Source organism: Miniopterus schreibersii (assembly GCF_964146895.1).
Source record: "Miniopterus schreibersii genome assembly, chromosome: 8".
Taxonomy (NCBI): domain Eukaryota; kingdom Metazoa; phylum Chordata; class Mammalia; order Chiroptera; family Miniopteridae; genus Miniopterus; species Miniopterus schreibersii.
Genome location: NC_138109.1, coordinates 16229277 through 16255209, shown reverse-complemented (window position 1 = coordinate 16255209; position 25933 = coordinate 16229277). Strand labels below are relative to the sequence as shown.

Sequence of the window (25933 nt, the reverse complement as noted above, 5' to 3'; positions counted from 1 at the left end):
CTAGCTAACCCAGCCCTGCGAGTCCAGCTTAGCTGATGAAAGCATGGAAGGATTTCATGCCTGGAGTAAGCAGGGTGCCCACCCTGGATTTTCCCTGACACCTGAGCTGGGCAGGAAGCTGCCCAGAAGCTTAGCACTCTCAGTGTGGCTACTCTCGGGGCTTCCCGCTGAGTCCCCTCCCCTAGGCCCAGGGAGAGGGACCAGCTGCCCAGACAAGCCTTTATTGCCCGACTTGAAACCACTGGGCAGCCTCTCCCTCATTCCTGCTGTCCACAACTCTAGCAACCAAAAGGACAAAATCAGCTAGAATGCAGAGGAATAAATTAGTGCCAGATTTACACGGCTGAGAGACATCACACACCCAGCCTAAGGAAGGGAGGGAGACTCAAGGCATTCAGGGAGCTGGGGGGCCAGGGCTGATCTCATGCCTTCTACTGAGAGCTCCTTAATTAAGTTCTAACAGTAAGTAATAGCTACAAGGGTGCCAGGAACTTGTGAGAAGTGAAGTGACCTGCCCAAGGTCACAAGGACAGCAAGTGGTGGAGGCAGAATTTGAACCAGGTCCCCCAGCTTCAAATCACAGCCCCTGGGACTCTGTAACAGTCCTCAAAACCTTCTTTTGTTCCCTGGCACTCACGGATAGAGCTTTACTTTACAAACCACCAAGTACCATACACCATTATTATGATGCCCATGAGGCATATGAGGAAACTGAGGCCCAAATGGAAGTAATTTGCTCAAGGTCTCACTCCCAAAACCTCCGTTCTTGACAATGGCTCTTGCTGGCAGGAGTTGGGGCACCTGAGGGTTCTTGGGATGAAGGTGACGGTGATAGGGGTGGGGGAGCGTATTGCACCCCTGGGGTTTAATCTCAGGGCTGGGGAGGGGGCAGCGTTGCTGCGGGATGAGAGCGGGGTTGGGGGAGGGGAGGGCGGGAGGTCGTCTTGGCGTCCTCTGGGGCACCAGCAGGTCAAAGCTAAAGCTGCACCGGACGCCCCGGGCCTCAGGGCTAGTCCCCGGCTCTGAGCCAGGCGCAGGCGGGACGAGCCGCGGCAGCTGGGAGCCGGGGAGCAGCGCTCGAAAGGCCAGAGGACGGCGGGGCCGCGAACTCTGCCCCGGGGAGGCCAGTTCCCGGAGGCCGCCGGCCAGGGGCAGTCTCCCCCTAGTCTCTCTCGGGGCCAGGGCCTAGGCGGCTCCGTGCTGACCCTGCCTGGTGCTGACCCCGCGCCCCGGGGCGTCTCCCTGTTCCTCGGCGCCCTGGGTACCAGGCTGGAGCCGCCCAACCGGTGGGAGTGGGGGGGGCTGAGGCCCGGGGAAGGAGGACCGGCCACCCTTGCCCCAGGGGAGGGGTCGGGCACAACTCTGCTGAAGGGGTCCTCAGCCTGGGGCCCTAGGCCTCCGGGTGGGATGTGGGGCTTTTCGGGGGGTGGGGGGCACAGACACACGCACACACCCAGCCGACACACGGTCCACAGCACACACGGACCCACAGACACGCTGATACACATACGTTGATATCCGATCACACGTACACCTACACACACACACACACACACACACACACCCCAAAAGACGCCAGACTCCAAAACGCACCCAGAGGCGGCGCGCTCCCGCAGCACAGAGGCCCGTGTGCACACTCTCACGCACGCGGCGGTCCTGGCGGCTGGGAGGCCGCGCGAAGTTGCGGAGTCGACCGAGGCAGCGTCCCGGGAGACCCGGAGTCCGCGGCGCCTCCCGCGAGCGGCCGGAGGGGCAGCCGTCCCGAGGCCGAGGGCCGGGCCCCGCGCTCGCCCCGCCGTCGCAGCCCCGCCCGGGCCCGGCCCCCCCAGGAGCGCGCGCCCGCCCGCCCCTCGCCTCCGCCGTCCGCGCCGAGCTCTCCCCACCACCCGCCCGGCGCCCCGCGGCCGCGGCGCCGCCCGGATCAGCTGCCCGCCAGCGCCGCGCTGAACTTGCGAAACAACAAACGGCCCGACATGTCGGAGTGGGCGGCCGCGGGCCCCATCCCTCCCTCCCGAGCCTCCGGCCCGGCCCGGCCCAACCCGGGAGGGGCTGGGGAGATGCGCGCGGCAACTTGTTCCGGGCTCGCGCACCACACACGCACACACGCGGGGAACACACACACACACACACACACACACACACACACACACACCCTGCCACCGCCCCCTCGGGCGGCCCCGGGCCCCGGGCCCCGGGCACACACTCAGCGCGCACCACACTCCCCACATTCCTGGACACGCAGCCAGCACGCACGGACACACTCACACACTCACATCCGCTCCAGACACGCTCCTACACACGCATTCCCAGCACACTTGGCACTCACTCGGACCCACGCAGCCCCCAGCGAAGCACACCACCGACCACAGACACTCTCACACGTACATCTCGCTCACACAGCGCACGGACACACACGTTCCGGACCCGTTCTCACGCCGTCGCACACGTACACGGATCTCACAAGCACACACACCACACACGCATTCCCTGATCCACACGCTGGCAGAATCCACAGAGCACTCCCGGTCACACGCATAACACAAACACACAACACATTCTCAGACACACAACAAACAGCACTCCCTGCCAAGGCATACAAAATGCAAACAAATGCAACACATAGCAGATACAACTCCAGCCACACGACCAAACTCTGATGCACACACAACCTACTCGGCTGCACAAACACTACACACTGGCAGACACACAGACCCTCAGCGCCTACCCAGTGCCTCGATGCACACAACATTCACCCCCAATGAACTCGCGGAAACACAACACACACAGCACCTTTTCTTGCACACACAACTCATGGATACACAACATTGGCAGACACAGTATACCGTGAGCACAAGATCGCACATCCAACACTCACACACACACAGGGAGCAGGCTCCTAGCGCCCGGTCACCCAAAACTCACACTTTCTTCCGAGCTACGCCACCGGCCCGGGGACTCCGCAGGGCAAGCTGGGTCCGACCGACGCGCACTTACCTGCGGGAGTCTCTGTCTCCGGCGCACAGAGCTGGAAGGTGAGCGCCAGGACGAGAGCCTGGGCGCGGGCCATGGTGCGCCGCCGCCTGCTCCGGGGCCCGGCGCAGGGGGCGCCGCCGGAGCCCGAGCCGAGCCTTGGAAGAGCTAGAGCCAGAGCGAAGCAGCGCGGCGCGGAGCGGGACTGGCGCCGAGTCGAGAGCGGGAGCCTTAGCAAGCGGGGCGCTGACGTCAGGCCGGCTTCGGGTTCCGCGGTCTCGAGGCGCCCCCTGCTGGCAGCTGCGCACGTTGTCGCCGGATAGGGTCTCGAGCTGCTTGGGCGCGCCCCTCCCCCACTCCTGCACCTCTAGGAGGCCGGAGACCGGGCCTGGACCCCACTCGCCGGCCTCTGCCCTGAGCTGGCATCCACTTTCTCAAGTGAGCTCGCTCACTGCCCACGCCTACCTCTCACACAGCGCTCTCACGAACAGAGACCCAAGACACCTGGCCTCCCTGTCCAGTCTGATATCTGATGCTTGCATCCCTTCTACCTCTGCCTCTCCAAATGTGCATTCATGCTTACCTCCAACGACTGGGAGCTCATCACCTTTCATGAGTAAGTGATTGGGTCTTTGGAATGCTAACTTTTAGAGTTGGTCATAGTATTCATTATCCTTTTCATGTCCACGGGATCTGTAGTGATGTCCCCTTTTCATTTCTGATCTTAGTAATTTGTGTCCTCTCTCCTCTTTTCTTAGTTAACCTGGCAAGAAGCTTGTTGATTTACTGATCTTTTCAAAGAGCCAGCTTTTGGTTTGGTTGGTTTTTCCCTCTTGATTTCCTGTTTTCTTTCACTGATTTCTGCTCTAATTTTATTATTTTTCTTCTACTTCCTTTGGATTAAATTTGCTCTTTTTTCCTAGTTTCCTAAGGCAGAAGATTAGACAGTAGATTTTAGATCTTTATTCTTTTCTCATATATATATTCGGTGCTATCAACTTCCCTCTAAGCACTGCTTTTGCTGAATCCTAAAAATTTTAATAAGTTGTATTTTCATTTAGTTTTCTTTTAGTTCAAAAGAGTATTTTTTTTTTAATCCTTACCTGAGGACATGCTTAGAGAGAATAAGGGAGGAGAGAGAGAGAAACATCAATCGGTTGCCTTCCCAGATATGTGCTCTGACCGGGAATCTAACCAGCAACCTTTTGGTACACAGGACAACGCTCAACCAAGCCACTCTTGCCAGACTAGGTCAAAATAGTTTTAAATTCTCTTGAGATTTCTTCTTTGACCTGTGTGCTGTTTAGAAGTATGTTACTTAATCTCCACGTATTTGGGTATTTTAAAGCTCTTTCTGTTATTGATTCTAGTTTAATTCCATTGTGGTCTGAGAGCAATTATAGTATGAGATCTATTCTCCTGAAGTTGCTCATGTGTGTTTTATGGCCCAGACTATGGTCTATCTTGGTGAATGTTCCATGTGAGCTTGAGAAGAATGGGTGTCCTGCTGTTGCTGGATGGAGCAGTCTATAGATGTCCATTATATCCAGTTCACTGATAATGTTGTGGAGTTCAACTATGTCCTTACTGATTTTCTGCCTGCTGAAAGTGTTCATTTCTGAAAGAGGGGTGTTGAAGTCTTCAGCTATAATAGTGGATTCATCTGTCTCTTCTTGCATTGCTGACTTTTAGAAAGTTCTTCTTTTTCATTCTGTAAAGTCCACCTCCCTCAGTAACTCTCATTGGTTCTAGTCTACTCTCTGGCAACACAGGTTAAGTATCATTTGGGCTTCTTTGCAGTATAAGCCCTTGTGCAATGACCACAAACTAGTTGTCCATTACTATGTAAGACTAGACACCTTCTGTGTGCTTAACTCACATGGACTCATTTAACCTTCACCCCTATTGTTCCCACTACGCAGTTGAGGAAATCAGATAAAGAGAGAAGTGACTTTTCAAAAGTCATGCAGCAGCACCAAGATTTGAATCAAGGTCATCTAGCCTGAATTGAATTGGGGCTGAAACTTGCCTTCCACCAAGAACAAACCAACAAATACTGGATACTAGATTCATTTATTCAACAATTGCTATGTGTCAAAATGGAGATATAAAACAGACAAGAATCCCTACCCTTGTGGAGCTTATATTCCAATGAGAAAACAAGAAAAATAAACAACTAAAAACAGCAAATTCCCTGTTGTGTGACAATGATACACCTGAGAAATGGGAGAGAGTAACAGTGAGAGGGGAAGCAGGCTATTGCAGTTTTAAACAGAGCACCTACTATATGACATATTATTTGTTTCCACCCCTAGAACATCAGCTCCCTAAGGGCAAGGACTCTCCAAAGCCTGGTATTTGATATGTAGTTAGTGCTCAATAGATATTGAATGGCTGAATGAATGGATGAATGAATGAATACAGACATTGTCTTGCTCTCATGGAGCTTACATTTTAGGAAGAGAGACCAATAGCAAACATGCAAATAAATATATAATTACAATCTGTGATGTGTACTCTAAAAAAAAAATGGAGTGTTGTGACAGATAATTGGAGGGGTGGAGGGTTCTACTTCAGTTAAGATAATTCGAGAGAGATTCCCTGAGCAAGTGATGTGGTGACGTTTGAGCTGACACCTGAAGTATGAGGAGCTAGCTTCATGCAATCACTGGCGAGGAACAGTGCAGCTGGAAAAGACAGCTTGTGCAAAGGTAGAAGCTGATGGGTTTGATAGTAGGGAGGCCAAGGGGGTTGGAAGGGAGTGAGTGGGGAGGCAAGGGGGGCAGATGCAGCTGTAGAGGCTCACAGGGTCTGCAGGTCATACACGAAGCATTAAAAAAGAAGAGTAAAAAATTCTGATCTCTGTTAAAAAAAAAAAAAAAAAAAAGCCCGGCCAGGAGTTGCTCATCTGTTGAGCATCAACCTAGGATCCAGGAGATCGGCATTCGATTCCCAGTCAGGGCACATGCCCGGGTTGAGAGCTAGATCCCCAGTTGGGGCCGTGCAGGAGGCAGCCGATCAATGACGACTCTCTCATCATTGATGTTTCTATCTCTCTCCCTCTCTCTTCCTCTCTCTGAAATCAGTAAAGATACATTTTTTAAAAAAACAAACTCCCCTAATCAGTCAAGTGGAGAGCAGGCTGGGGAAGCAGAGACCCCTGGGCAGATGGGTCTAAATAGTGGGCAGTACATTGAACAGAACCTAGCAGATCAAGGTGTATCTAGGCCTTCCTGTGCACTGCCTCTGCTCTCTGCTGGCTCTACACTGAGGTTGGCACAACTGAGGTTGCCCTGGCCTGGAGGAGGCAGGGCTGAGTTCTCCTGGGCTCTTGGTCTCCTCTCCTGTGAGCACTGATGAGCTCCAGGCTGAGCTGGGAAAGGGCCAAAAAGACAGCACACAAGGACCAGAAGCAGAGAATTAAACAGAGAGAGAGTCACAGGGAGAGAAATAGAAGCAAGAAAAAGGTGATGGGGAAGAAACAGAGACAGAAAGATGCTGGAGCAGAGAAGAGACAGAAAGTACTACCCAGAAAATGAAACTCAAGGAGAGAAATCTGGCGAACAGCAGTAACAACCAAGAATGCTGCTATTCGCAGAGGAGTCTTACAGGAGCCTCTGACAGGGGTATACCATTGATTCCATTTATTTGGACATGGAAACCAAGGCTCAGAGAGCATGAGGCACTTGCCAAAGGTCACGTGGCTAGTAAATGGTGGGCCCAGGACCCAAACCTAGGCCTGACTGAATCCACACCCCTCCGCTCTTTGTGCGGGGTAAGGCTACAGGGTAGAGACTGTGATGGAAGGAGAAAGAACACAAACAACAGGTGGACAAATGAAAAGAGAACATTCAGCTTCACTTGGAAAAGACCACAAACTTCTATAATCCTAGAGAGAAGAGGGAACGGAAAAGGAAAGTCCTGCCCTGGAGTGACCCAAATGTAAGGAAAAGGAGACAGCACCACAGGCAGGACCAGGCCATAAGGAAATTCAATTCCTTTCAGCTCATGGAATATTTATGACACCTGCCCTGTGCCAGGCCCCATATTGGGTGCTGGCATCATGCAGATACACCAAACAGGGTTCCACTCTTGCCTGGAGGGGGAAATGGGCACATAAATAAATTAGTGCATCCTAAAGGCCATAACACCTGTCCAGAGAAAACACAAAAGCAGCAGGGGTTGACTCATTCTAGGGGTTTGGGAAATAACATCAAAGAAATTATAGGTGAACCTGGAGTTTCCCAGATAGGCAAGGCAGGGAAGAGCAAGCATATCAAGCAGAAGGAACAGGCTGAATAAAGGCACGAGACATTGAAGTTCTGGGAAAGGTGGGTATCAGGTACAGTTGAATCATGGGCTGTGCATGGCCCAACAGCAGGAGATAAAGACAGTGTGGGAGACAGAGTGCAAAGGTCTTGAATGCAAAGCCAGAACAATTGGACTCGAACCCCTAGAGAAATGGTTTTCAAACTTGCTCCTGGGGGGACCCAGGTGTTCCTCAAGCAAAGTTGAGGGGTTTCACCACTTAATTAAAACCACTCAGCCCTGGCCGGTGTGGCTTAGTTGGTTGAGCATGATCCCATGTACCAAGAGATCACTGGTTCGATCCCCTATAGAGGGTGTGTAGGAGGCAGCCAATCGATGTTTCTCTCTCTCATTGATGTTTCTCTCTGTCTCTCTCCCTCCCTCTCCCTTCCCCCCTCTAAAATAAATAAAAGCATTTAAAAAGATTTCTTTTAACCAGTCATATTTTTCTAATTTGCAAGAATGTAGATTAGTTACAATGAATATAATTTTTTGTTGTTGTTTTAAGGTGCTTTTCCTCCATACATTTTTCTGAAGACTTTAGTGTATGTCCATTTTAGAAAATGATAGAATTAGCACAGAATCGTAGTTTTGCTTACAGTTTTAAGTTTAATATATCAATAGTTCATGGTGTTTTGCAAAGAACTGTAGCTTCTGGTTCTCCCTAAAGGAACTGGGGAGGCAGAAAGAAGGGAGGGGATCTCCGTTGTGAGTCGAAGAAGGCTGCTGACAGAGTTCAAACAAGAGCTGATGGCCTGAACAGAAGGTGAGGGCTATCAGGATGGACAGGAACTAGGTCCAGCCCCAAAGAGGAAGAACCTACTGGATGATTTTCCAGGTTTCCTGCCCGGCCTGCCCACAGAATTCAGACGAGCCAATTTGGTAGAGAAGATAATGTCAACAGCTCAATGTCACCTAGGAAGCCTTACAACAGAAGTCAACCTGTGTGTCACTGTGAAAATAGAAGATAACCAAGACTGGGTGTGTATGTCTGTGTCTGTGTCTGTGTCTGTGTCTGTGTCTGTGTCTACGTCTGCATCTGCGTCTGTGAGCGAGTGCACGGTGTGGGACCAAGTATTTCCCCCATCATGGGACACCAAATTGCTCTATAATAAAAGCAAGTACCAACACTTTTGGGGCACATTCTATGAGCCAGACCCTAGTCTGTGTGTTTTACATGTGATATTTCTCATTTAATCTTCACAATAACTCCCCAATAACATTCATCAAATGCTTTCATGTGCCAAGCATTCTTGTGCTAAGTGCTTCACGCAGAATGAGTAATAACATCTCACCTGATTCTCACAGCAGCCTTGAAACAGACACTATTCTTTCCTTCATTTTTAAGGATAAAGAAGTGGAGACACAGAAAAGCCAAGTGACTTGTCCAAAATCACTTTGAAGTGGTTTTAGAAAGTGGCTGAGCCAGGACTCAAGTCCAGCTTTGCCAGAACCCACTACCTGCACCCTCATCACAGGCACTTTGCTTTCTTCTCTTCCTCAGAAAAAGGGCTCTGAGTTAAAGAGCTTTGGGTCAATAAAATCCAAAGAAAGGAACTCTTCTTTATCCTTCAAAGCCCTGGCTCAGTGTTTCTCAAAGCCTGTTCCCTGGGCCATTGCATCCGAATATTCTTAAGAGCTTGTAAGAAATGCACATTCCTGGAGCCCTCCCCAAGATTCTAATGCAATAGGTCTAAGATGAAACCTCAGGTGGTTTTTATGCATATTGAAGATTTTGAGTCAGGGGACTGGCTCCCACAGCATCTCCTCCAACATCCCCAACCCTACCCCCATCCCAGACATCTCTCCTTGACTCCAGCAGGGCCCTCTCTCAGGCTCTTATCATTTCAACTGGGTTTTAGTTATGCTCATGTCTTCACCCCACTACAAATATGATCTAGTGTCTTTACTGGGCTACATCTTTTTACAAAGTGCTTCGATTGTCCCACTTAATCCTTCTACACCGAACATTTTTAGAGGGGGGCCTCTTCCTTGTGATCCCTCCCTCATATCTGAACACACTTAGCATTTGACAAGGTGCTCTCCCGTCCACGATAACATTATCCTATTGTTTCATCCAATCCTCACAACCATCTAGAAGGAGGTCTATTCTCCCCCTTGTACAGATGAGAAAACAGACGCCGCGTTCCCATCGCTGGCACACGGTGGCCAAGCAAGGAAGCGGCAGGGCCGGGATTTGAACCCAAATCTTCTAACTCCAAACCCAGTACTCTCCGTCTCCACAGCAGCTTACATGTACTGTGCTTAGTGTCGAGAAGTCAGCTTTGCCTCCCTATGCTATTAGAACAAAAGCGGGGATTCAATGAGATAACGTCTTAACCGGCCGGGCACAGCGAGCACTCAGCATGTGGTGGGGGAAAGGAGAAACTGAGACCAGGGCAGGGGAAATGTCTTCCCCAAAATCAAACAGCAGGTCGCAAACTGCAGGCTTAGCTTTAGGCCAGGCTCAGACGCTCCTCGTTGGGAGCTCCACTTCGGCAGGCTCGACATCTCCGCGGCTCCCGCAGGTCCCCTCGCCGTGCGTCCCGGCCTCCGAGCGCCGTCTCCCCCGGCGCCACCGCGCCGGCGCGGGAGGAAGGGGGCGGCCCTTTAAAGGAGCAAGGGGCGTGGTCACGAGGCGGGGAGTCGGCGCGCAGGCGCGGGAAGATGACGCGCCCCGGCGTCCGACTCCGAGTTCCCAGCGGCGAGCATGTGGGTGTGCGGCGCGCTCTGCGCGGCGCGAGCCGCGGTCCCGCTGCGGCGGAGGCTGCTCGCTGCCTCCCGCGGCCGCCGGCCTGCCGCGGCCTCCTACTCCGCATCTGCCGAGCCCTCGCGGGTCCGGGCGCTGGTCTATGGGCACCACGGGCACCCGGCCAAGGTCGTCGAGTAAGAGACAGCGCCGAAACGGGGCAAGGGGACTGGGGTTCTTGCAGGGTTTTAAGACGGGCTGTGGAGAAGGGGGGACTGGGAAGGAAGAGACGGGGTCCGAGGCAGAAGGCAGAGAATGAGACCGAAACTGAAGCCCAGGGTACGTTTGGTCACTCAGGAAGTCTGTGATTTGAGGAAGTTGACCACCCAAGAGGAACCATTGTCACGGGTGTAGTGGCTGACATCGATGAGTACTGTGTGTCAGGCAATCCTTGTGTAAATGGATGCTCTCGTTTGGTCGTCACGACCTTTGGGTTAGGTACTTGAGTTAGTCCCATTTTTCAGATGAGAAACTGAGGCACAAGAGAGGTAAAATCACTTGCTCAAAGTCACACAGCCAGCAAGTGGCAGAGTCGGAATTTGAATCCAGGTCTGACTGATCTACCGGAGCTCTTACCTTCTATTATTTTTTGGAGGGGATTTTCAGAATACTTTTACATCCATTTGGATCTTCACTTCTCAGTAAAGTAGGTCAGAGATCATTGTTTCCATTTTACAAAGGACAAGGGACTTGTCCAAAGTGCTATACTAATAAAGACTGAAACAGGGTCGGGAATCCATGGCTTCTGACTCCTATTCTCGTGTGATTTCCTCTCCACTGTGCTGCATATATGCCTTTAGTTACAAGGTGCTCCTATTTCGGAGCCATTACAAGGCCTTTTTGATCTTGGACAAGTCACTCAGCCCCTCTGAGCCCTCATTACTTTTATAATTATGTCCTCCTAAAATTCTATTCAATCTTAATCAGTGATTTTTGCATATGGCTGATAAAAACAGTATGTGAATTGTCACCCGTTATAAATCTGCACATAAGTAACTACAAGTATACCTCGTTTTATTGTGCTTTGCTCTATTGCACTTTATAGATGTTGGGTGTTTTGCAAATTGAAGGCAAGACCCTATACCAGCAATAAGATTACGACTCGCTTTATTGCTATGCTCACTTTGTTGCGTGATCTGGAACAGAACCTGAAATATCTCCTGTATAGCTATTCAAAAGGGCTAGTGGGGTCACTGTAATGGAGCTAAGGTGAAAGCACTGATCTGGAAATCAAAAGACCGGGGATCAAATCCTTGCTCTTCCTGTGCTCTCTGTGTGTTTGACAAGTTACCGAGCTTCTCTGAGCCTTAGTCTCATCATCTTTAAAAATGGAGACAATACAATCATAGCTGAGATCAATCTAATGCTTTTCACCAAAAATTATCTACATACTCTCCTGCAGTCCTTGTTTACAACTCTTTGATTCCCAGCAAACGATTTTATTGTTTTCCAGAGACTGGGCAAATGGAATTATTTTCATGATTAAAACACAGGCTAGAGTGCTGGCTTCGGCAGCACATATACTAAAATTGGAACAATACAGAGATTAGCATGGTCTCTGCACAAGAATGGCACACAAATTCGTGAAGCATTCTGAATTTTTACTTAAAAATAAAAAGACAAGATGGGTGTTTTGACAGCCCGAGGGGATAAGCCTCATAAATTCAAGGTCATTCACTCAGCCTAGCGACATCCACTGTTAGAATGTTGAGACCAAAAGAATTTTGAGAAGACTCTTCAGTCAATAAACCCCAAATTGTATGTTGCTCTCGAGTAATAAATCACCAACAAACCTCAAATTGTATGTTGATCATAAGTGATAAATTACCGTGAGGACTGTGCTGGAATGGGCTGATAAAGCTCTGATGAACACTCCTTTTCCAGGAATGCACCCCAAACAGGAACAATGCCGTGCCCCTCTCACAGGCTTGAGATTTATGTGTCTGGTGCAGGGCCTGCCACAAAACAGGTGCTCCAAAAATGTTATTAAATCTGTATCTGATTTCAGTAAGAAGTGCACCGTTTATTGAGTTGTGTGGTGATGAGGACGGCATCTCCCAATGGTTAGGGACCCTGAGGAAAGGAAGTTGAATGCAGTTGCCTCCTGATCGATCACCTCCTCTTGGAGAGCCAGGGAAGCTGGAACAGACTCACTGGGAAAAAAGACAACTGTCTTGTCTCCTTGTATGGAACCCTAGTAATTTCCCAGAAGTTCAAAACATGATACTTCCATGAAGCATTGTATTCAACCTTCGCTTTACATTACAGTCACCTATGACACTTTTAGAAACTACATATTCCCAGGCATCACCCCTGAAGTAATTAGTAAGTCTAGGGTGACCCTGAAATCTGCTTTTTAAAGCTCTCCAAGTGACTCTGATACCCAGGCCAGGCTTGAGAACCATTGCCCTGTGAATATAGACTGCCAGGCAGGCAGGCAATTTTCGCTCTGCCTCCGAATGGCAGCTTTCCCTTCTGACCCAGATTCAGGCAGCTTGACTTGTTCGTGTATGGACTGAGGCCAGAGGCTGGGATTCTCTTTTGTAGTCATGTCTTAGGAGGTTTCGGGTAACCGCACTGTTGCAGAAAGAATCAGGTGTCCTTTAAATATCCTAATAACTGGGTATGTGGGTCAGGTTACACAAGGTAGGGTCATGGAACTTCTCAAGAGTCCAAGCAGAGCGTTTCCCAAACTAGTGTGGTTTGTGATGCTGGCACTGTGAGCCAGAGCTCTGGGAGCAGCAGGCAGGGCATAAGGAACAGTCTGCCCAGGTCTGAGGGGTTATGGAATTTCTCAGACGTCCAGGGAGCTCCTGGTCTCATGTCAACATTCTGAATCTTCTCTTCAATTCTGGTGCCCCCAAACTAAGCTCCTCCCTCCTCTACTAAGTCTTTCCCTGGTATTTTAGAGTTTCTTTTCCTCCCACAAGTGGACTCTCCTGTATACTTGGGCCTTTTTCATTTAAAGGATTGAACTGCTGATCTAAATGAAGTAAGAATGTGCAGGAGAGCCTAGCGGGGTGGCTCAGTTGGTTGGAGCATCGTCCTGTACATCAAAAAGGTTGTAGGTTGATTACTAGTCAGGGCACATACCTAGGTTGTGGGTTTGATCCCCGGACAAGGCACATATGGGAGGCAGCAGATCAATGTTTTTCTCTTCTCCCCTCTCTCCCTTCCTTTCTCTAAAATCAATTAAAAATATATATCCTTGGATGAAGATAAAAACAGAATGTGCAGGAGAAAATGACAGCATGGGAGAGTGACAAACATTCTAGAAATTTCAGAGGTCCCCATGGCCATTACCCTTGTGCAGAGTTCTGGATTCTCCATCACAGTGATTTTCAACCTGTGTGCCGCAAGAATTTTTAAAACATGCAATACCTGACTATTGAGTAAGCGGCACTGACTTCTTTTCCTTTAGATTGTTAAATTTAAAAAATGACAACAGCCAACATAATAATGGCCATCCAGTGTGAATGAGTCAAAATTATACCTATTTTTTTGTCAGGTGGACAGAAAATAAACTTTTTGGTGCGCTGCAGGATTTTAGTAACTCATTTATGTGTTCCATGAGATGAAAAAGGTTGAAAATTGCTGCTCTGTCAGATAGTTCCCAGATACTCTGATGTCCTTCTCTTTCCTTTGGTTCCTGAGAGTCCCCTTTCAGAATTTTGCATTCTCTGGGTCTTATGGTAAAAACTGCTCTAATTCATTCTATACCTACTGTGTGACAGGCATTAGGCTAAGTTCTCCAGATATATTCTGGAATTTAAAACACAATACCCCAGTTTGGTCATTGTTATCCCCATTTTACAGACAAGGTACCTGAGAGCAAGAAACTTGAAAGTCATTTGTCCAAGATCATACAACTAGGATGTCACTTTATTAAAAGTCCTTGAGCCCAGCCGGTGTGGCTCAGCGGTTGAGCGTCGACCTAGGATCCAGGAGATCGGGGTTCCATTCCCGGTCAGGGCACATGCCCGGGTTGTGGGCTGCAGCTAATCAATGGCTCTCTCATCATTGATGTTTCTATCTCTCTCTCCCTCTCCCTTCCTCTCTCTGAAATCAATAAAAAATATATATATTTAAAAAAATGAAAGTCCTTGACAGCCCTGGCCAGTTTCGCTCAGTGGTTAGAGCGTTGGCCTGCAGACCAAAGGGTCTCGGGTTTGATTCCCAGTCAAGGGCAGGTACCTGGGTTGCAGGCCTGATCCCCAGCCCCGGTCAGGCACATGTAGGAGGCAACCAGTCAATGTGTCTCTCTCACATCCATGTTTCTCTCTCTTTCTCTCTCTCTCCCCCCTTCCCCTCCCCTCCACTCTCTCTAAAAAAAATTAATGGAAAAAATATCCTCAGGTGAGGATTTAAAAAAAGGAGGGGGGGGGAAGTCCTTGACATAGATATAGACCTGAAGAAACAATGACAATCATCCCAAACACTTTTTGAGAATAAGATGGAAGATAAAATTGGGAATAAGATAGGTCAGAAGAGAAGATGAGATTATAGGTCATTCAGGTGGCCCCAAGTCTCAACTCTTCATAGGAAGGACAGCCCCACCCTGGGGAAGATGGTAAGAATGCTATTTTCTGTCTCCTTTTTCCAGATCCTGGTCTTCACGGCTTTCTCACCTGCCTGCTGCTAGTATAAATTGAAACAAAGCTGTGGAACCTTGGACACATACCCACTCTGTTAGCCAAGATGGAATTTGGGGGAGCAGGTGGTGGGCAGCCAGGCTGTGTAGGTAGTGAGTTCTCACTGTAGGGTACTGTTTACTCTCAGGGAATTTCTTCTTTTTACAGTTGATGTCAGTGTTTAAAACCCAAACTCTATCCTGGTGACATGATTTTTTAAAACAGAATTATAGTACTTTGAAAAAAATTAGCATTTTGGTATGGCACTCTGTTGAAAACTGGGATTTTGTTTGTTATTGTCTTGTCTCCTGGAGCTCTTTACTGTGGTCATGAATGAAGGAGGGGAAACAACTCATTAAGTTGGCTGGCATTTATTCTTTGAGGGCCTAGTAAATGCTGGGCACTGGGAATGCAGAGACAAATAATCTGTGGTCTTTGCCCTCAGGGAGCTCACATTCTAGTCCAGGAGAAAAAAATGTAGAAATGTTCCCAGTAGAGGATCCTGCATGTGGTGTGTCTGATTAACCAATATTTAGAAAGTGCCTATCTGTAATCGTTTGAGGGAGGCATCTGGTGAAACAGGCTCCGAGGGGACTAGCCTGAGCTCACAGGATTCTAACTCAAGCAGATTCCACATCCTGTGACACTCGAACATTTACCTTCCCTCTGGACTTCACACTAGGCTGTGGGGTTTAGGGCCAAGCCCTTCTACCCCCATTTCCTTACTCTTGCCTCTGAGGGTGAAACTTAGCAGGTGCAACTCTGAGGATCTGCACAATAGAAGGGTTTCCCCCGTGTCCAGAGTGCCTGGGAGCAATGCTGCCACCCAGTGCAACTCCAAGTTACTCTGATTGGCTGGCCCTCTCCTAGTAGCTCCAGCAGCTCTGATGCAGTTCCAGGCCTTTCCCACCCTGGATAGGGTAGTAGGGTCCTCGTTTTAGAGAAGGAAAAGCAAAGATGACACAAGGTTAGTCTGTGGTTCAGGATGTGTCACTGGGACTGGCCGGGGTTCTAGTCCCAACTCTGCCACTCATTATTACAGTGAGGAAATCACTTTAGTCTCCTTTTATTCAGTTATTCTTTGATAAAGGGGTTGACCAAGGTCAGCCGTAGTAAATACAAGCGTTAATGATGTCCCCGCACCCCTATCTTCCATGCCAGTGACAAATGTTCACAGCTCCCTTTTCTGTATACCTCAAAACCTACACACTTCTTTACCCCACTCTTCCCAAACAATACTTTTTCCTGCCAAGACAAGACGAGGCCTCAACATCCTTTTCAACCTAGTTCTGCAGCCACAGAAATTGTTAGGAGACATGAATCCTCTTTGATCCAACAATTGTACAGCTCCGACAATTCTATGAAACTGAAGCAAGCATTGGACTGTCTGCTTGCCAGGAGGTTGTTATTCTAGCAACCTCCAGGAAGCAGTGCTGTGGCTAGAAAACTGGGGTCCTGGGCACAAGATTTCACCAAGGGCCCCCTTTGCCCTTGGTTAGTTACATAATCAGCAGCCCGCCAGGCAGGGGCTGCATGATCACCTCTATACTTGTCACAAAGAGAAAAGTAGCTGCAGGCAGTGACTGCCTCCTGCTGTGGCTTAGTCTTGCTCTCTGGAGCCACGAGGAGAGTTAGGCCTCAGCAAACTAAGCAACTGAGACTCTGCAACTCCCTGCAGGCAAGTGTCCTGATGTCAGCAGAGGTAGAATATTAGGGGGCTTGCAAGCTTTCTGGTAATCTTAATTGAGGGAAAGTAGGGGATTGAGAAGGAAGGGAAAGGGTTTCTTTACCAACCTGGGTAGAAATTTCCAGAAGTTGCCCTAAGTCTCTGATTCCCTTCTATTCAAAATGATTGTGCAGAAAGTCCTGGATGGGAGGAGGGCAAGATTACTTTGAGACAGGGAAGCCAGGAGACACACAGGGAGGCAAGCAGTACACCAAGCACTGAGAGCGAATGAGCTTTGTTCCGGGAACGGAGCTTTCCCCAAGGGCTGAGGACTCCTTTAGAACCCTGCCAATCGAGGCCACAACATCCCCTCTTGGGGGGTGAGCTGTTAAAGGCTGTGAGCTGAAGAACTTCATTCCTCCATGATTTCCCAATTGTGCTCTGCTTATTATTAATCAAATCTCAGAACAATGTACCCAGCACACCAGGCATTTCACCAAGTCACAGAAGGAGGCTTGTTTGTGACAGAATGGGGAGAGCCACATGGGGTGTCGGTTACCTTCACCCAGGGTGCCCTGTGATGGGACGCACATTCTTGGCTCTCTCTAATGATCAATGAGAAAGTCTCTGTGTTCCATGACTCTCTCCCTGCCTGTTCTTTCTGCTCAAAATGATATTGACCAGTTTGAGATGACTGAGTGGAAGATGCAAGATAAGTACAAATGGTTGCTAATTAAATGCAGAAGGCTGGAAAGCTATCTTAGCAGCGCTGGCTAGTGCCCGCCTTACAACAGCAAATATAGCTGAGCCGGTCCCCAGAGCACTGGCCTCTTTTTCCCCTCTCAAAAGGCTCTTTCTTCTGCCTGCTTTTGTCTCCCTTGTAGTTCATATGGCATCACAGGTGTACAGCCGCAGCCTCAAAGGAGCCATTGTGACCTTATCCGGCCTGGGATCTGTTGAGTGGAGACAGTGACATCCCGCAGAGTTGCATGGCGCCATTACACTCACAGGGGAAGGCCCTGCACGTCCAGGGGAGGTGGCTTGAGATCTAGCCAGGCTGTGTTTGGGTGTCTCATTTGCACTCCACAGCACAGCCACCAGTTCCTTTGGCAAGTTAAAAAAAAAAAAAAAAAAAACAAGGAAGAAATTACTATCATTACACCAGAGGTCCAACTCCTGGAATTCAGACTCGCTCCGGTTTCCTTCCTGTCTCGTCAGAATGGTATCCTTGACAACGCTGTTAGAACTCTGCAGGAACAGCAGTGTCTGTGATATCGATGGCATTCCACCGGGCAGGCTGGGGCTGGTCTCCGGGTGCGAGGCAGCTAGACCAACACCTTCCCCCAGGCGAGCAGCATGTCGGGCCTGCCTGCCGCCCTCACCCACCTGTGTTTGCAGTTTCAACTTTCCGTCTCTCAGATCTTTGTCCCCATCACACTCTCCTTCCTTCCCATTCCTGTGCATTTCACCTGGCGCAGAGCAGCTAGGCTGCCCAGAAGACAGAGAAGAGAATGGGGAGTGGGTTGTAGCCCAGTACAGCACTTCTCAAACTGCTGTCTGGGGGCAGGCAGTTATTTGGTGTGCTGTGGAAATAGTGTTCCCAGCTGAGTTAAGTCTGGGAGCTCTGAATGCACAAAACCACATGGGTTTCCTTCCTGGAGGACTTCTCAGAGCCTTTATGACTCTAATGTGCAGTCTGAATGTTACAAAGGGAGTTTAGTCGGCAGCATTTCCCAAACGTATTGGACCCCAGAGAATACCTAATATCTCTAGGGACAAGAATTCATCCACAAACACAGTGGAGGGATGCCGGCTTAGTGGTCAACAGTCTGAGCTTTGGAATCAAGCTTCAGATCAAGTCATGCCACTTACTAACAATTTAACCTTGGGCAAGTTACTTAACTTCTCTGAGCTTCAGTTTCCTGTTTGTAAATTAGGTTGATAGCATCCTCCAGATAGGTGTTTTGAGAACTAAACAGTATCGGGTATATAAAATGTTAAGCACAATACCTGAAGCTTTGTTAACTGTCAACATTAGTTGTCACTTAATTGTCCAGTCATCGCCCAAAATATGTTTACCTACTACCGTAAACATATTTTACTACCTGCACACAGCTGACTCCTCTCTGTATGTCTAGCCCAGAGCACCCCCTGCTCCGTACTGTACCTTACTGCTGGCCGCCCGCTTCAAGCTTCCTCCCCACTCCAAACCATCCTTCCTTCCTCCCTATGTTACCATCCAGTTACCCAAGCCAGAAGCCCAGGAGCCATCAAAGACTTCCCACTCCCCCCACTCGGAGTTGGTCACCAAATGAATCGCTGCCACTTCTTATTTAAGAGATTCTAGGATGTCCAGTCCTGCCCATTCCCACAGCTCCTACCCAGACTGCACATGTTGCCTGGCCTACTCTCAGGTCGAATTCTTTGCCATTCCCTCTGGCAGGAAAGCCTTCCTTCCTCTCTCACTTCACCCAGTAAACTCCTGTTTATCCTTCAAGCCCCAACTAAGGTATCACTTCTTCTGAAGCACTTTTGCTCACTTTTCTTCCTCCAGCCAGTTAAATTCTCAAGCCTGCCTCTGAGATAGCACTTCTCCCCTGTGTGAGTCCTCACAAGCTCCTGGGCAGATTTTACTTTTTTCATCTTTAAATCCCTTGGTACCACCTTACACTTAGTAGGACTGTCAGTAAATATCTATTGAATTAAATATACTTGAGTTTTCAAAAAAATTTGTCTTCTTTCAGTGATTTAATGATTCTTCACAGAGATATAGTCAGCTAATTATTTCAAAGGCTTCCTTGAACTGATAGCAATTGCCATTTCTTCAGCATCTACTGTGTACCAGGTACTCTAGCAAATGCTTTATGTACATTAGCTCATTTAATCCTGTGAGCGAGGTTCTAGTGTTCTCCCCATTTCACAGACAAGTATTTTGAGGTTTATGTAGCTGGTAACTGACAAAGGCAAGATTCAAACTCAGGACTATGTATTTCGATCCAAATCCATACTCTACCCTGCACCTATGAACTAAGGTCTATCTGTATTCTCATCTTGACCGTGGTCACTAGATTTTAAGAAGTACAATTTTATTGCAAATCCGAGCTGAACTTTCCTGTAAAGAAAAGAGCCATGACTTTTTGCTTAGAACGGACTCTCTTCAGGATCATCTCCATTATTTATTTGCACCCATCCTTCAAGCATGTTTTCCTAAACAGCACAAAACCAGGAAGAGCAAATACAAGCCTCAAGAGCTCAGTCCCTGTAGTTTGAGCCTCTCCTCTGGTTCTCCAGATGACTGACACTTTAATGGCACCTTTTCCCTCTAGAGAAAAAACTTGGATCATTTCTTTAGAAAGCATTGAGCAATGTTTTGGTCGAAGGCACTGTGCTAAGACTGAAAGTTCTCTGCCCTTCATGAGCTCACAATCTGATAGGGAGACAACACACAGACATTCTGACTATAAAACTAGGTCAATAAAAAGAGCACGGGTCTGAGTCTGAAAGACCTGGATCCAATTCCAATTTCATATGTGCAACTCCAAAATCCAAAAAGCTCTGAAAACTGACCCTTGGGTTTTTTTATTTGTTTTTGTCTTTTCATAACTCTTTTGGGGGCAAACATGGTCTCTAACTTGAAGTTTTTATATGGTCATTAGTCATTCCACTTAGTGTGATGATTCATACATTTTGCTGCATAACAATGTCTGGTCAGAGGATGCTGCCCCAGCCCCCACGTGGGGTGTAGATAATACATGGTTCGGAACTCTCGAGTACATACAGCTCACCCCAAGAGTTTTGGAAAAGGAATGTGAACTTATACCTCGTGATCAATTGAAAAAAATGTATGCAAAGATTTCATAAACTAAAAAGCAATGAACTCGGATAAGGTGGTCTCATGGTGTGACCACTGTGAATGGGAGCACACAGGGTGGAGCATGTGATTTTTTTTCAGGGCCAAGAAGAGGGTCAAAAGATGTCTCGGGATATAAAATTTGAGTTGGGTCTTAAAGGGTGAATTGAATTTTTCACTTTGTGGAGAAGCTGTGGAAAAGAAATTCCAGGCTGAGGAAAGAGCATATAGAAAATGCAGGAAAGAAATGCCTTTAAGTAGCCTGAGTGCGTGGACTTTGTTGGCTTACGGAAAAACTGATTATCTGTCAAAATGCAAGATAGAAGCAGTAAGTTAACTCAAAGGGGCCACTCGTCTACAGTCCGTGTGCTCTGGGCAGGGTTTTTCTTTGCAATGCAGACTTATACGTGCGTTCACAGAGAAACATCGCTGTCCAGCAGATGCTTCCCCGCGTAGCCTGCTGGGGAGGCTGGGAGCTGCTGACCCTTCCGCCTCCCCAGGCCGGTCCAGTGAGGATCGAGCCCACACACCACTCTGGCTGGTGCTCACCTTTCCACCCTCTGCTTGGTTGGGGGTAAGCCACTAACCATCTGGCTTCTCTAGCATCAGACTACCAGGTTCAAGGCAGATCAGCCACTTAGTACTTTTGGTGGCCTTGAGCAAGTTATTTATCTCTTTTGTGCCTTTGTTCCTCAGATATAAAATCAGAATAATAGTAGAAAGCTGGCATGGAAAGCACTTAGCAGAGTGACTCACTGGTAAGCACTCAGACAGTAGTTATTATTATTACCAGTACAAGGACTCCCCCTCCTGCAGCTGTATATAAGTACATGCATTCCTTAATATTTACCTAAAAAGGGGGAAAGAATCCCTTTCTTACTCTCCAGTCACCAACTTCTTCCTAGTTAACCACTTTCTGTGGAGACTATTTCTATTTCGGTTTTTATAGCTGTTTCTCAATCATGAGGAGGCATAGCCTCCCTTACTTTGGTCATAATCTGGTACAAGGATTCCCAGATTGGGATCCCCAGGTCCCCAGAGGTCCTTGTAGGCAGTCAGGGGGGTTCCCAGACTAAATTCAGAGTGCTGATACAGAGGAAGGCAACAAGAGCGCTGACTTTGAAGGAGAAACCTTGCCAAGGACCAGTTATCTTACCCGGTGTACGTTTCATAATCTCTGGGAGCCTCCACTTCCTACTGGATGGAATGGAAATAGTGCCCTCGCCCCCGGGTGGTTCAGCTGGTTGGTGTGTTGTCCCCTACACCAAAATGTGCATTCAGTCCCGGGTCAGGGTTCGTATGGGAGGCAACCAGTTGCTGTTTCTCACACCAGTGTTTCTCTCTCTCAAATCAACAAAACATATCCTCGAGTGAGGATAACATCTATATATAAAGAAGGGAAATATTAATACTTTCCTCACAGGAGTGTTACATCTTAAGTCAGCTCATGTATTTAAAGCCCTCAGCACAGGACATCGTAATAAATACCTGCCACCATTATTGCTATTAGTAAAAGACATTTCTTGAAAATGACACTTTTACCCAAAGATGGAGCCTCAGATATAATTTAAAACTTTGGATTTCACAGGAAGTGGTAGAGTTACATCAGTTCAGTGTGGTGACATTATTGCCCAATGCTAAGAGCCTCTGGTTGACAGTTACACATGCCTTTAGTAAGTAAAAATGAAGATAATTGTTGCTTAACAATTACATTTGGGCAGAGAAAGCAGTGCAAACATGAAGTCTGAGGGGTGTGAAGAAGGAAAAGGGGTCTGGTAATAAAAGTCACAAGGGCCCACCAGTCTAGTACACTGATCAGTGTTTTCTGGTTGGAAGGTCTCTTTGTAAAAAACAAAAGTAGCACATGGACATTGTCACCAGGCCTTCCTCAAAAGCCCTTTGGCAGGTTTTACCCTTTAACCAAAGTTCCAGTAGTGTCTAGAGCCCACTGCGACCAAAGGGAGTTGTCACGAAAACTTGAAATGGGAAATGCTCTTGGAAGTGACCACCACCTCCCCCTGTTTTACAAATGGAGATTCAGAGGCCTCGAGCAGGAAAGAAACTTGCCTGGAGTGACACAGCCAGCACATAGCAGAGCTTCATACCTAAGATGCTCAGCTCTCTGTCCTGCATCCTTTCTGACAGACCAGGATTCTCATCCGGAAGGAGCATCACTCCAGGGGATGAACCACAGTCACCCAGGGACTACAAAGACCTACAAAGACCATCTCTCTACTTCCCTCACCCCCTCTGCAACTAAAGGAAATGTCTCCTCTACCCTATTGTATTATGAGGGGGAAAAAGTGGAGAACAAATGAGCCGGCCCAGGGATCTCCAGTTGTGCCTGTCCCTAAGAACTACTTGGGGTGCCCCTACCTGGAGATTCCAGTTCAGCAGTCAGCTGGGGCCTGAGAACCTATATTAGTAAGCACACCAGGTAATCAATAAGCGAGTTTTGGGAAACACAAGGCTGATCTGGGCCAACAGAATTTTTAACTGTTTTCCATCTTAGAGTGGGCAGTGAGGTTGAGAGGTCACTAGGGATTTTCCCCTTGCAGTTAATTACAGATTTAACCTGTATCCTGTGCTCATTCCTTACAGCACCTTTCTCTTTTCTAACAGAACCCAAATTCCTGGGCACACAATGGCAGCTCAAAAAATGTTGCTGCCTGACCTACTCTGGGGAGATGATGTGAGCAAAAGATGCCCCATCTAGCCTGGGTGACATTAACCTCTCTCTTTGGCTCTGTGCTTAGACTGAAGAACCTGGAGCTAGCGGCTGTGGGCGGATCAGACGTCCATGTGAAGATGTTGGCGGCCCCTATCAATCCAGCTGACATAAATATGATCCAAGGTAACCTTGGTTTCTGTGGCTTATGTTAATTGGCTCTTTTTGCTTAGCTGCCGCCTCATTTTCATTCCTCCTCAGGTGTGGGTGTGAAGTTCCTGTGATTAGCAGCAGCTGTTCTCCAGATGTGCCATCTGCAGACTATGTGAGCCCCTCTGGCCTCCCCGCCCTGGGTGTGAGGCTTTTCCAGCGTTAGGAAAATTGCAGTAGGAGTAAACCAACCACAGTGATGTGCCTGCAAAATACTGGGCTCCTTTCATACATTATCTTAGCCAATCTGCCTAATAACCATGAATACAAAAGTATTGTCCCCCTTTACAGATGAAGAAGCTAAGGCTCAGAGAAGCTGGTTATTAACACAGCTGGTCAAAGGCAGAGAACCCAGATCAGGCTCAGGCCTGACTCCAAAGTCCATGATTTCACTGGCCAAGCCTTGTTGGATGACCCTCCTTGCTGTCTTTCCTCCCTTAGGAAATTATGGCCTCCTTCCCAAGCTGCCTGCAGTCGGAGGGAACGAAGGCGTCGGGCAGGTAGTAGCAGTGGGCAGCAACGTGACTAGGGTGAAGCCAGGAGACTGGGTGATTCCAGCAACTGCTGGTTTGGGTGAGTTTCTCCAGGTATCTGCAGCCTTTCCTTGTTTCACCCACATTATAGAGGTGTGCTCATTGGCTCAGTGTAACTAAGCAAAGCAGGGTTTATTATTAATTCCATACACCTACCCTCAGGAGGGGTGGGAGCTTAACAGAGAGAGAAATTCTGTCTCTTGTTCAGGAAGTGATGTGCCTGCTCTCCCATCTCCTTAGGCCCGTGTTGATTGGAGCTGTGATTCTCTGAATCCCTATATCCTTAAATCCCTGCCGTAAGGCACAATGAGAAACACAAATAAGACCCCCCAGGAGGTTAAGATCTAATAGAAGAAATCTTCAAACCAGTAACCCCAATAAAGGGGGTGCTACAAGTTCACAGGAAGCAGAAGAGACTTCTGGCTACTCTCTGTGCCTGTGGCGGGGGTGGGTGAGGGAGACAGTCTTAGGGAGGGATCAGCGCTTCCTGGAGGAGGCTCATTGGAACAAACCTTTGATAGATGAATTTTGTTAGATGGAGATGAGCCAAAAATCATTGCATTTGGAGGAAACAAATGAGCAGAAGCACAAAGATGAGTTTGGAAAATGGTGGGAAATCCCGTGTAGCCCAGCAGAGGACATACACATGGGAGAGGATGGCATAAGTAAGAAAGAGGGTCAACAAGGTGGTGGGGCCACATGGGGGAGGCCCTGCAAAAGCCAAGCTAAGAGTTGGGGTCTTCTTTTATATATAGTTAGGCATCATTGTTGAGTTATTTAGCATTTGATGGTTTTTGAAGCACAAACATTATACAAATGGATCCTGACAGCAGCCACGAGCGGGAAGCAGAACAGACATTATCCATCCCATGGGACAGATGAGAAACTGAAGCTTGAAAAGAAGCCCTTGCCCTAGCCAGTTTGCTCAGTGGTTAGAGCATTGGACCTGCAGACTGAAGGGTCCTGGGTTCAATTCCGGTCAAGGGCATGCATCTTGGTTGCAGGCTCTATCCCCAGCCCTGGTCAGGGTGCATGCAGGAGGCAAACAATCAATGTGTCTCTCTCACATTGATGTTTCTCTCCCTCCCCCTCCCCCTTCCACTCTGAAAAGCAATGAAAAAATATCCTCTGGTGAGGAGGGAGGGAGGGAAGGAGGGAGGGAGGGAGGGGGGGGAGGGAGGGAGGGAGGGAGGAGAAAGAAAGGAAGGGAAAGGGAAAGGGAAAGGGAAAGGGAAAGGGAAAGGGAAAGGGAAAGGGAAAGGGAGAAACCCTTGCCCAAACTTAAAAAGCAAACTCAAGGAGAGCTCACCAGACTCTTCTCTGTTTTTCCCGCTACCCGCCAGTGTTAGGGCTCTATGGGTTATAACTTACGGAGAGTCAACTTAAACTTGCTTTCCCGAAAAAAGAAGCTAATTGGTGAGTGGAACTTGGAAGTGCAGGAGATGGAAAGCTTCAGGCTGAGCTGGATCCAGGAACCCCAGTGATATCAGAGCTCTGCCTTTCTCTTGTTCTCCTTAGTTCTCAGATGGGATTTCCCTGCACAGTGATACAGTGATAGCAACAAATATTTATTGACCACTCCCTTTGCACCAGGCACTGTTCTAAGCACTTCACATAATTAACTCATTATTCCCACATGAAGTAAATACTGTTATTCCCATTTTGCAGATGAGACAATAGTAAATGTAAAGGATGAAGCAACTTGCCCAGGGTCATCTAGACAATAGGTGGTAGAGCTAAGACTCGAACCCACTCTGCCATATACCTTTCATAGATGACCACCAGCAGCCTGAAGTTTACATCATCCTGAGAACAAACAGAAAAGCACATTCCCACAAACCATTCAGCACAACCGTATCCATCCCCCAGAAGGGCTGTCACCAACTCTGCCTGGGTCCTTGCCCGTCCATGAACCCATCACCAGGGATGGGGTTGGGCCACTCCAACTGCTTAGTTGAGTCTCTTGCCCACCTCTATGGTATAGAGGGTGGGCCTTGTGGTTGACAGCCCCAGAAGTTAGGAACGAGTGGTTCTGGAAAGAAAAAAGTGGTAGGAAAAAAAAAAAACACAGTAACAGGAGTCTACTAGAAGCTCTGCTTCTCTGAGATCAGGAAAGCTGCCAAAAATGGCTCACCCTCTCCTATAGCACCTGGCAGTGAAAGCCTAGCTGTGAGCAAAGTGAGAGCTGCAAGGATTCACTGGATACTGAGTGGTGCTTTGGGCCAGCCCCCTGCTGAGTGAAGAGCTCACATGGTGGATCAGACCGTTTCTGCCTGAGAAGTGTTCTTGGCTGGGAAGAGAAAAACAACACTTAATACAATGCAGTATAATAAGTGCTATAATCACAG

The 25933-nt window shown here is 48.3% G+C and overlaps 2 protein-coding genes across 7 annotated transcripts in view; one reads left to right on the top strand and one right to left on the bottom strand.

The window, feature by feature from the left end:
* The window catches only part of PTPRU (protein tyrosine phosphatase receptor type U), a 75178-nt gene extending 71994 nt beyond the window's left edge, over positions 1–3184 (bottom strand). For 2 of the 3 annotated variants that reach the window (XM_081144021.1, XM_081144023.1), the window contains exon 1: positions 2995–3184. In XM_081144021.1, the coding sequence (XP_081000147.1) occupies positions 2995–3067 (73 nt within the window). In that variant the 5' untranslated portion in view covers positions 3068–3184. The remainder of the gene's footprint in view (positions 1–2994) is intronic. The other variant, XM_081144022.1, reaches the window with a different exon arrangement.
* A 6734-nt stretch (positions 3185–9918) lies between these two features.
* MECR (mitochondrial trans-2-enoyl-CoA reductase) overlaps positions 9919–25933 on the top strand; it is a 31677-nt gene continuing 15662 nt past the window's right edge. For 3 of the 4 annotated variants that reach the window (XM_081145440.1, XM_081145438.1, XM_081145439.1), the window contains exons 1-3: positions 9919–10164; positions 22931–23028; positions 23494–23625. In XM_081145440.1, coding sequence (XP_081001566.1) covers positions 9989–10164; positions 22931–23028; positions 23494–23625 — 406 coding nt within the window. In that variant the 5' untranslated portion in view covers positions 9919–9988. Of the gene's footprint in view, positions 10165–20888; positions 20933–22930; positions 23029–23493; positions 23626–25933 lie in introns of those variants that run through there. The other variant, XM_081145441.1, reaches the window with a different exon arrangement.